This window comes from Chiloscyllium plagiosum, chromosome 39 (genome assembly GCF_004010195.1).
Source record: "Chiloscyllium plagiosum isolate BGI_BamShark_2017 chromosome 39, ASM401019v2, whole genome shotgun sequence".
NCBI lineage: Eukaryota > Metazoa > Chordata > Chondrichthyes > Orectolobiformes > Hemiscylliidae > Chiloscyllium > Chiloscyllium plagiosum.
In genome coordinates, this window is record NC_057748.1 from 10641992 (window position 1) to 10653443 (window position 11452).

General features: G+C 43.6%; 1 protein-coding gene across 1 annotated transcript; it reads right to left on the reverse strand.

Annotated features, from left to right (window-relative positions):
• Positions 1 to 7502: 7502 nt before the first annotated feature.
• Positions 7503 to 11062, reverse strand: LOC122542223 (ferritin, middle subunit-like). Its single transcript, XM_043679735.1, has 4 exons — positions 10871 to 11062; positions 8849 to 8995; positions 8238 to 8363; positions 7503 to 7789 (listed from the first exon to the last, which is right to left on the reverse strand). The coding sequence occupies exons 1-4, from the start codon at positions 10970 to 10972 to the stop codon at positions 7634 to 7636; spliced, it is 531 nt and encodes a 176-aa protein (XP_043535670.1). The 5' UTR covers positions 10973 to 11062; the 3' UTR covers positions 7503 to 7633.
• Positions 11063 to 11452: the final 390 nt, after the last annotated feature.

Consider the following 11452-nt stretch of genomic DNA (forward strand, 5'->3'; position numbering starts at 1 on the left):
ACTGACAAACCCTCTGTACAGTTCTGCAGAGTTTTACATGGATTCATGCAGTTTTTGAGCAAAATAAAGCGTCATTCTGCAAAAACAAATTCACTCCATAAGCTTACATGTGTGTGCATGTCAGATTGAGTTTCCTTACAGATGCCTTGGGCAAAATTTGTAATCCTACACTCTTCTGGTCAGGATCAATGAAAGTGGATTTTTCTTTCACGTCAGGAGTTCCTGGGATATTGCTGTTGGGAAATTGTGAGTGGAATTTCTCCAGCTCTGTGTGGGGAAGGTTCCAGAAAAATAGCGAAGGGGTTGTGTCAGGGAGGGCTGTCCTGCGAATTCCAGTGACCGAAGGATTGAGAGGTGGGTCAGATACCCATTGAATAAAGAAGGACAACCGACTTAAATAGTTAAGGCCCTAACAGAGGGAAGACTGTGTGTCTAATTCAGGTAGGTGCATTTTACCATCTGGGTGCAAATTATGATTTATGATTTTCATTTCAAACTAAGCAGTCTGATACTGAAGGTACTTCCCTTAGCTTCCTAATCATCTGGTTGAATACATGTACAAACAGATTCAAAATCAGCTGCTTACCTGCTGTTATCAGACGTTTGAAGAGACCTCTCAAATGTTATGTTGATCTCTCTGTGGGGCTGTAACACTACATTCTGCTCTGCCACCCTGATGCACTTTGTATGTATGAGCTGCCTGGTAGAGCACGCAAAACAACATCTTTCACTGTATCTCAGTACATGTGACAACAATAAATTAAATCTTAAATACAGAAGGATGTGGAAACCAAGATAGAGGTGTGTTTACAGATTATAAACAGATGGATATGTCCTAATGTGGAACAAAGGGCTCAGTGGTTAGAATTGCTGCTTCACAGCACCAGGATCCTGGGTTCAATTCCCAGTCTCAAGTGACTGTCTGTGTGGAGTTTGCACATTCTTCCCAGTGTCTGCGTGGGTTTCCTCCGGGTGCTCCGGTTTCCTCCCACAATCCAAAGATGTGCAGGTTAGGTGAATTGGCCATTCTAAATTGCCCCCGTAATGTTAGATGCATTAGTCAGGGGTAAATATAGGGTAGGGGAATGGGTCTGGTTGGGTTAGTCTTCGGAAGGGCGTTGTGAACTTGTTGGGCCGAAGGGCCTGTTTCCATACTGTAGAGAATCTAATCTAAAAATAAACCCCAAGATTGCTGGAAAAGCTCAGCAGGTCTGGCAGCATGTATGGAGAGAAATCAGAGTTAATACTTCAGGTCCAATGACCCTTCTAATGTGTGTTCATGGGTCTTCACAACAGTTCAGGCCAGATTTCTAGGGTACTTTTAAGCAACATTTATTATGTGATACCAAGACCATAGAGCCATAAGTTCAGGTTGTGACCTCCCAGCAGAGTATGAGCACATGACCAGGGGAGATCACAGCGACATCACAACTTACCTCAGAAGCACATCACTTAACCCTATCCCTAAAAGATGGCCCTAACCCAACATTACCCAAACATCTCCTTATGGAAGAATTCCTACTGAACATTGAGGAGCAGAAGCATGTGAAACGAAAGCCACATGAGGGGGCAGAGAAATGACTTTAAGTGTTTTTTGTAGCTTTCCAATGTCAGGGAAAAACATCTTATGGTGTCAACTTGGAGTTTTTTTTTAATCCCCCATCACGTCTTTATCATAAGTACATCAACACTTAGAAAATGGTTGTGAATGATTCCAAACACTGGTCCCCTCAGGCTGAAGAGGAACAGGGAGAGTCACTGGGAGATAGAAACCTTCTCATCGGTTCTCCACCCTCCAGTTATCTGAAGGGAGAGTCAGAGTAATGATAGCAAAGTCCTAGCATTCTCCTTCATATGTTTCGTACAAGATTCCCAGTCCAATGTTTGGGGGCCAATGAGTTCAAATTTCTCCACGTCGTTGGCAGGGTTTAACCAACACCATCGAATTTAGATCACACAACCTTTGACAGGTATTAAAAAAAAATCCAGCTGGTTCACCAAATCCTTTAGGGAAAGGTATTGACAGTTCTTACCCAGTTTGGTCTAGGTGGCTTCAGTACTTCATTCATATGGATGGCATAATTAACCCTAAACTGGGCTAGTAAGCAAATCAGTTCAATGGATATTAATATGGGGGGGGGGAAATGTTGGTTTTCTTAATCATATCCTGTGAATTAGCAGAGCACTATGGATGTATGGAAGAATCCTTGCTGATTTTTCAGTATTTTTCTGTCAATTTTGGTTTGGAGCTGAAGAGAACTTGACTTTCTTTTTTGAAGCTGCTAGTGGTTTAAAAAGAACAAATCATACAGTCATAGAGATGGAAACAGACCATTCGGTCCAACTCGTCCATACCGACCAGAAATCCTCACATATTCTAGTCCCATTTAGAGTCATAGAGTCATAGAGATGTACAGCATGGAAACAGACCCTTCGGTCCAACCCGTCCATGCTGACCAGATATCCCAGCCTAATCTAGTCCCACCTGCCAGCACCCAGCCCATATCCCTTCAAACCCTTCCTATTCATATACCCATCCAGGTGCCTTTTAAATGTTGCAATTGTACCAGCCTCCACCACTTCCTCTGGCAGCTCATTCCATACGCGTACCACCCTCTGCGTGAAAAAGTTGCCACTTCGGTCCCTTTTATATCTTTCCCCTTTCACCCTCAACCTATGCCCTCTAGTTCTGGACTCCTCCACTCCAGGGAAAAGACCTTGTCTATTTACCCTTTCCATGCCCCTCATGATTTTGTAAACCTCTATAAGGTCACCCCTCGGCCTCCGATGCACCAGGGAACACAGCCCCAGCCTGTTCAGCCTCTACCTATAGCTCAAATCCTCCAACCCTGGCAACATCCTTGTAAATCTTTTCTGAACCCTTTCAAGTTTCACAATATCTTTGCAATAGGAAGGAGACCAGAATTGCACACAATATTCCAACAGTGGCCTAACCAATGTCCTGAACAGCCGCAACATGACCTCCCAACTCCTGTACTCAATACTCTGACCAGTAAAGAAAAGCATACCAAACACCTTCTTCACTATCCTATCTACCTGTAACTCTACCTGTAACTCCACTTTCAAGGAGCTATGAACCTGCACTCCAAGGTTCCTTTGTTCAGCAACACTCCTAGGACCTTATCATTAAGTGTATAAGTCCTGCTAAGATTTGCTTTCCCAAAATGCAATACCTCAATTTATCTAAATTAAACTCCATCTGCCACTTCTCAGCCAATTGGCCCATCTGATCAAGATCCTGTTCTAATCTGGGGTAACCTTCTCTACTGTCCACTACACCTCCAATTTTGGTGTCATCTGCAAACTTACTAACTATAAAAGTAATAGACCCAGCACTGATCCTTGTGGCACTCCACTGGTCACAGGCCTCCAGTCTGAAAAACAAACCTCCACTACCATCCTCTGTCTTCTACCTCTGAGCCAGTTCTGTATCCAAATGGATAAATCTCCATGAATTCCATGAGATATAACCTTGCTAACCACTCTCCTATGGGGAACCTTGTCGAATGCCTTACTGAAGTCCATATAGATCACGTCTACTGCTCTGCCCTCATCAATCCTCTTTGTTACTTCTTCAAAAAACTCAATCAAATTTGTGAGACTTGATTTCCCATGCACAAAGCCATGTTGACTATCCCTAATCAGTCCTTGCCTTTCCAAATACATGTACATCCTGTCCCTCAGGATTCCCTTCAACAACTTGCCCACCACTGATGTCAAACTCACCTGTCTATAGTTCTCTGGCTTGTCTGCCACCTTTCTTAAATAGTGACACCATGTTAGCCAATCTTCAGCCTTCTGGCACCTTACCTGTGATTATCGATAAAACAAATATCTCAGCAAAAGGCCCAGCAATCACTTCCCTATCTTCCCACCGAGTTCTACAGTACACCTGATCAGGTTCTGGGGATTTATCCACCTATATGCGTTTAAAGACATTCTATTACTTCCACGTCCTTTACCACAGTAAATACTGATGCAAAATACTTGTTTAGTAGCTCCCTCATCTCCTGAGGCTCCATTCAAAGGCCGCCTTGCTGATCTTTGTGGGGCCCTATTCTCTCCCTAGTTACCCTTTTGTCCTTAATGTATTTATAAACCCTTTGGATTCTCCTTAATTCTACTTGCCAAAGCTATCTCATGTCCCCTTTTTGCCCTCCTGATTTCCCACTTAAGTACACTCCTACTTCCTTTATACTCTTCTAAGGAGTCACTCGATCTATCCTGTCTATACCTGACATATGCTTCCTTCTTTTTCTTAACCAATCCCTCAATTTCTTTAGTCATCCAGCATTCTCTCTACCTACCAGCCTTCCCTTTCACCCTGACAGGAATATACTGTCTCTGGATTCTTGTTATCTCATTTCTGAAGGCTTCCCATTTTCCAGCCATCCCCTCACCTGTGAACATCTGCCCCCAATCAGGTTTTGAACGCTTTTGACTAATACTATCAAAATTGTCCTTTCTCCAATTTAGAACTTCAAGTTTTAGATCTGGTCTATCCTTTTCCATCACTATTTTAAATCTAATAGAATTATGGTCGCTGGCCCCAAAGTGCTCCCCCACTGATACCTCAGTCACCTGCCCGGCCTTATTTCCCAAAAGTGGGCCAAGTTTTGCACCTTCTTTAGTGGGTACATCCACATAATGAGTCAGAAAAGTTTTGTGTACCTGCTTAACAAATTCCTCTCCAGCTAAACCTTTAACACTATGGCAGTCCCAGTTTACGTTTGGAAAGTTAAAATCCCCTACCATAACCACCCTATTATTCTTACAGATAACTGAGATCTCCTTACAAATTCAGTTCTCAATTTCCCTCTGACTATTAGGGGGTCTATAATACAATCCCAAAAAGGTGATCATCCCTTTCTTATTTCTCAGTTGTACCCAAATAACTTCCCTGGATGTATTTCTGGGAATATCCTCCCTCAGATAGCTGTAATGCTATCCCTCTGCAAAAACACCACTCCCCCTCCTCTCTTGCCCCCCTTCCTGTAGCATTTGTATCCTGAAACTTTAAGCTGCCAGTCCTGCCCATCCCTGAGCCATGTTTTTGTAATTGCTATGATATCCCAGTCCCACGTTCCTAACCATGCCCTGAGTTCATCTGCCTTCCCTGTTAGGCCCCTTGCATTGAAATAAATACAGTTTAATGTATCAGTCCCACCTTGTTCTCTGCTTTGTCCCTGACTGTTTGACTCACTTCTTTTCTCAACTGTACCAGTCTCAGATTGATCTCTTTCCTCACTATTTCTCTGGGTCCCACCACTACCTCCTTACTAGCTTAAATCCTCCTGAGCAGCTCTAGCAAATCTCTGTCAGTATATTAGTCCCCTTTCAATTTAGGTGCAATCCCTCCTTCTTCTATCAGTTACTTCTGCCCCAGAAGAGATTCCAATGATCCAAAAATGTGAATCCTTCTCCCATGCACCAGCTCCTCAGCCACACGTTCATCTGCTCTATCCTCCTATTCCTGCCCTCACTAGTTTGTAGCACCGGGAGTAATCCAGGTATTACTACTCTTGAGGACTTCCTTTTTAAATTCCTGCTTAACTCTGTAATCGCTCTTCAGAATCTCACCCTTTTCCCTTCCTATATTGTTAGTTCCAATGTGCACAATGATCTTCTGCTGGTCCCTTGCGAACATTCTGCACCCTCTCACTAACATTCCTGATCCTGGTAACAGGGAGGCAACACACCGTTCTGATTTTTCACTGCTAGCCACAGAAAAGTCTGCCCGTGCCTCAGACTAGAGAGTCCCCTATCACAAGCGATTGCTTGGAACCTGATGTACTCATTGCATTAGAGCCAGTCTCAATACCAGAAACTTGGCTGTATGCACTACGTTCCCCTGAGAATCCATCACCCCCTACATTTTCCAAAACAGCATACTTGTTTGAAATGAGGATAGCCACAGAAGACTCTTGCACTACCTGCCTACCGCTTACCTTTCCTGGAGTTAACTCATCTATGTGACTAACTGTGGCTTTTCTCCCTTCTTATAACTGCCAAGTGGGCAGCATGGTGGCACAGTGGTTAGCACTGCTGCCTCACAGCGCCAGAGACCCGGGTTCAATTCCCACCTCAGGCGACTGACTGTGTGGAGTTTGCACGCTCTCCCAGTGTCTGCGTGAGTTTCCTCTGGGTGCTCCGGTTTCCTCCCACAGTCCAAAGATGTGCAGGTCAGGTGAATTGGCTATGCTAAAAATTGCCCGTAGTGTTAGGTAAGGGGTAAATGTAGGGGTATGGGTGGGTTGCACTTCGGCGGGGCGGTGTGGACTTGTTGGGCCGAAGGGCCTGTTTCCACACTAAGTAATTAAAAAATGTAATCTAATCTATCACAACCCCTTGCTCTTGCAAATTCCTCACTGCCTCTCACTGGCATCCCAACCAATCCACTAGGAGAAAAAAGGGAGGACGGCAGATGCTGGGGATCAGAACTTAAAAAACGTGATGCTGGCAAAGCGCAGCAGGTCAGGCAGCAAAGGAGAATTGACATTCAGAAGGGCCTATGCCCAAAACGTCGATTCTCCTTTGCTGCCTGACCTGCTGCGCTTTTCCAGCAACACTTTAAGCTCCCAACCAATCCATTCGATCTGATATAATCCTATCTGCAATAAATGCTGTTCTGAATCCTCAGTAACATGTAAACTCTCCCAAAACTCCCACAGCCAACAAGAGCAGAATCACTCCACTAAAGGGCAATTTTTGCTTCTTCCAATCTGCAGACCCAGAAAGTGCAGTACAGTGGAGGGGTGGGAGGGACAGCCCAGTGCAGTACAGTGGAGGGGTGGGAGGGACTGCACTGGCACTGGGCGCTCCCTCCCACCCCTCCACTGTACTGCACTTTCTGGGTGGTGCTAGGAAAAGCACAGTGGGTTGGCAGCATCTGAAGACCAGGGGTGTCAATGTTTCAAGCCTGAGCTCTTGAGATGTGCATTCCTGATAAATACTCTGAAGATCTCATACTGGAGACGTCAACTCCCCTGTTCTTCAGAAGCTACCTGATTGGCTGTGCTTTCCTAGCACCTTTTTTGTCCAGATCTATGCCCGGTCAGTCAAACAATGCATTGTCAAAGTCCTTTGAATGCTTGTGTATCTGTGACCAGGGGCAGAAAGTGTGTTTTAAAACAGTAATTAGATTATCTGGCTTGCTTCCCACCTCCTTCATCCAGCTGGAGTTGTTTTTATCTTAAAGTATAAATACACAGTGTCTAAAATTGGTTATTTGAAAGTCCAGTTAGGAACCATTGGTAAAATGAAACCATCTAGATTTCCAATGCTGCAGATATAGTTGAAGTGCTGATTTAGTTCAACTGCCTTAAACAGCAGCCAACCTTAGACTGCAGTTGCATGTCCTTTTTAAGAACAGGGACATTAAAGATAGACACATGTTGACATAATAGATAGCCCCTCAAGAAAAAGCCAGACTCCAATAGCTGTCAGATAAAAACAGTGGTACCAGAGATCTGAACAATGAAAGATTTAAAGTTCAATTAGTGAGGCAGAACAATTTAATTCTTTATTACAAGTTTGACCAAAAGGACATCGTCCAGGTGGCATTGGAAACAAGTAGACAAAGTTTACAAGAGATAATACACCCCATGCCCCACTAACTGCTGTCCTCCAGCGAGAGCCTGTCAAACAGGTATTCTCCCAGCCCATTCTCAGGAGCTCCCAAACGCTTCAGGTTGGTGATGTAGTCCCCAAGTCGCTTGATGATCTCAACCTCCTCATCCAAATAGTGAGTCTCCAGGAAGTCACACAGCTGGAAGGAAGGTAAAGAGTGTCAGATGTTACAAAGGAGTCAGAAAATGGGGTAGTTTCATTACTTTTTTTTTAAAAAACATGTATACTCTTGTAGTGAAGCCACTTTCAGGAAGTGATTCTACCCCATAAACAAAACAGTTTACTTCAAAACTCAGATTCTATGTCCCAAATTGCAGCTAATGAGAAATTATGTTAAAAAGAGTAAAGTCTGACATTCATAGAAACTTCACTGACTAGAACTGGAAAAACAACTATCACAATTGGAAAGGACCAAATGTGCACAGCACAATTCTATAGACAGCTTGTTTTTTAAAAAGTCCTTCATTCACCAGTTGACCAATGGGATAACTCCTTGCTCCTAGGAGGACATGACCACTTCATCCACCACATGCAAATTCAGCAGATGAAAGCTGTTTGGGGGTGGGGAAAGAGGACATGAAGCTTACATGAGGGTCAGTCTGGGTAGTGGCGAGTTGGTGTAGATCCAGCAAACTCTGGTTCACATTCTTCTCCAGATCCAGGGCAACCTGCATTGCCTGCAGACCGTTACCCCACTCATCCCTCTCTGGCTTCTGAAACATGGAAACAAAGGACAGTTAGGCTTCAGGACAAAACCTGTTTTGCATTGCACACAGCTCCCTTTGTTAAGAAGAGTGGGCCCTCCACTATGTGGAGAAAGTAATCAATGTCATGTCCACATAATGGACAAGATTAACAAAGGAGCACACTTTGATCTTGTGACAGTACTTCATACAGAATCACTTTAAAACCCCCATGAGCCCAGCCACACCACCAGACCTCAAGCCTTAGATCAAATGTACAATGAGGAATTTTAACTGAAGCCAATGACATAGGTACATGGCTGAGGGATTAATGCATTATTTCTATCAGAAGAGAACCAGAGCTTAGTCTGTATATGACGACAGAATGACAGGTGAAACCCAGCCAATGAAATATTTCCATTTCCCACTCACCCCACCTCTTCAGGAAGTGAAAACCCTGTCACTGACTTGAAGCCACATCACGAGTGAAACAATTTTGCCACCCCAATTCCCACCTTCACATCCTGGAGGAGGACTCTGCCTCCACGCTGATTCTGGAATTTCAGCAGCTTCTCCGCATGTTCCTGCTTCTCCTGGGACTGAGCTTTGAAGAACTGGGAGAAATGGTGCAGGGCAACATCATCCCGGTCAAAGTACGACATCTGAAAGAGAACCATTTACATCCCATTAACACAGTGGGCCCAATTCTAGGTCCAAGTACAGGACTAGTCCAGTCTAAAAAAAAGTTAGACTTCCAGTACATTAAAAATAGTCGAGAACCCAGTGTTTTCAGTTAAGCATGCAGGACATTTGATGCTCAGCTTTTTCCACAGAGTGAAGGTTCAGTAGGATGAAAAGGAAAATCACTGGTAATTACATGCAATTTACTCCATTCAACATTAACCAGAGGGATAATATCCAGTCACCAGTATATTTCTGAATAGAAGGAGAGATAATTAGATTACCTACAATGTGGAAACAGGCCATTTGGCCCAACAAGTCCACACTGACCCCCTGAAGAATAACCCACCCAGACTTATTCCCCGACACTATATTTACCCCTGACTAATATACCTAACACAAAGGGCAATTTGCCATAGCCAATTCACTTGACCTGCACATTTTTGTATTGTGGAAGGAAACTGGAGCACGCAGACACAATGTCTATGTAGAATTTGCACATTGTTGCCTGAGGCTGGAATCAAACCTGGGTCCCTGGCACAGAGACAGCAGTGCTAACCACAGCCACCGTGCCATCCTAAAACTGATAATAGAACAAAGGGTAAGGAGTAGACCATTCAAGCCTGTTCTGCCATTTAAGTGAAAAAAGTAACCATGAAGTTGCTGCAAGGCACTACAGTTTCCCCTCTCACTGACCAAGGTTACTTTAGCAAATATCTTTTAAAACCTATAAATCCTACCACTTAGAAGGACATGGCCACACCACCTGGAAAAAAAAAGGGGCCCTTTTATTTCAAACCAGGCTGGCATTTTCCATTTCTTCACTGTCATTGGGTCAAAATCTGCACATCCCAGCAACACCAAGCCCTCACACTGAGGATCAACCCCTCCTCCAGGAAAAGGGATGGACCACAATGGCTGCCTTACCATGGACACCTCCTGATGAGTGAAAGCAGAATAAGTAGGTCTCAATTGAGGACTACTTAAGGCCAGGCTATGACTAGCATTCACTTAAATATTTCTACTCAAGCCAAATATCATTGATAAACACAGCCATAATCCCTATTGCAGTCTCAAAGTTAGTATGTTTGTTTTGGATCACCACAAAAAAAATCAATGCTAGCAAGAGATTTGAAAGTAGCCAAAAAGGATAATTAGCCATTGGTACATCTATGCCCACAATATGGTTGGCCCAACTTCTACCTAAAGGAGATAGAGAATTCCAGTGTGGAATATCATTTAGCCCATCAAGTCAACACCAACCCTCCTAAAGAGCATCCCAGCCAGATCCACACCACTACCTTATGTACATAACCTGCATTTTACATGGCAAGCACACCTATCCTGCACATCACTAGAACTATGATATGCTAGACTACCCAATCTACCTAACCAGCACATCTTTGGACTGTGGGCAGAAAGTAAGAGAGGAGAGTCTGTGTGGAGTTTGCACATTTGTCCAAGGGTAGAATTAAATCCAGGGCCCTGACAGTGAGGTAGCAGTGCTAACCACTGAACCACCATGCCACCCTAAAAGTATTCAGTTTTCACAATCCTTGAGGTGGGGGCACAGCGGAAGGGAGGGGGGAAAAAAAGTGACAGTAACTATCAGTCACAACCCAATAAGATTGTAAAGTAACCCCAAGAAGGCTTCACCCACCATACATCACCTGAAGGCCCACTGGGATAATTAGTTGTTTTACATCACAGTCATATCTCATTGTTGCAATAACATTTATCTTGACTCTTTCAGTAAAAGCAACAAAAGTCAAGAGTATCCAATTAGTTAGAAACAAGGAAAACAGTTTAATTCACACAATAGCTTTAATATTAATCCCCACTGAGACAACACTTACCAAAGACTGATAGAGATAGGAGGCAGTGAGCTCCAGGTTAATCTGCTTGTTAACAGCAGCTTCACAATCCTGGTGATAGTTTTGACAAACCTGGGAAGCCATTTTTTTTTTGATAAATACAGTGCTACTTTCCTCCTCAAACCAATTCAAAGCCCAATCATAAACTTAGGACAAACACCAACAATACCTAAAACAGTACTACCTTTGAATTTTTATTTATACCCAAGGTGCAGACCCTTATTTTTATTAAGCAGGAAATGACATAATCAGTGATAGCCAATCACTCTTGTTAATCAGTTGGTCATGTCCAATCAGCGCAGGATGGGAATTGGATCCAGCAGCCAATTAGAATTGACAACTGGTCGGTGATAGAATTGCCGATTGACCTTTAACCTCCTGCACAAGTGCAAATTCTGTAAGTATATCTACCTGAAAATGACACTAAAACATATTCTAAAACTTCACTATTGTATCTGAGGTTGTGAGTTAAGACATGGGAGGGAAGGCTTCATGGTACACTGACAAGACCAAGCAGATGCTACGACAATGATGAATAGGTACCGTGCAACAGTCACCAGACAG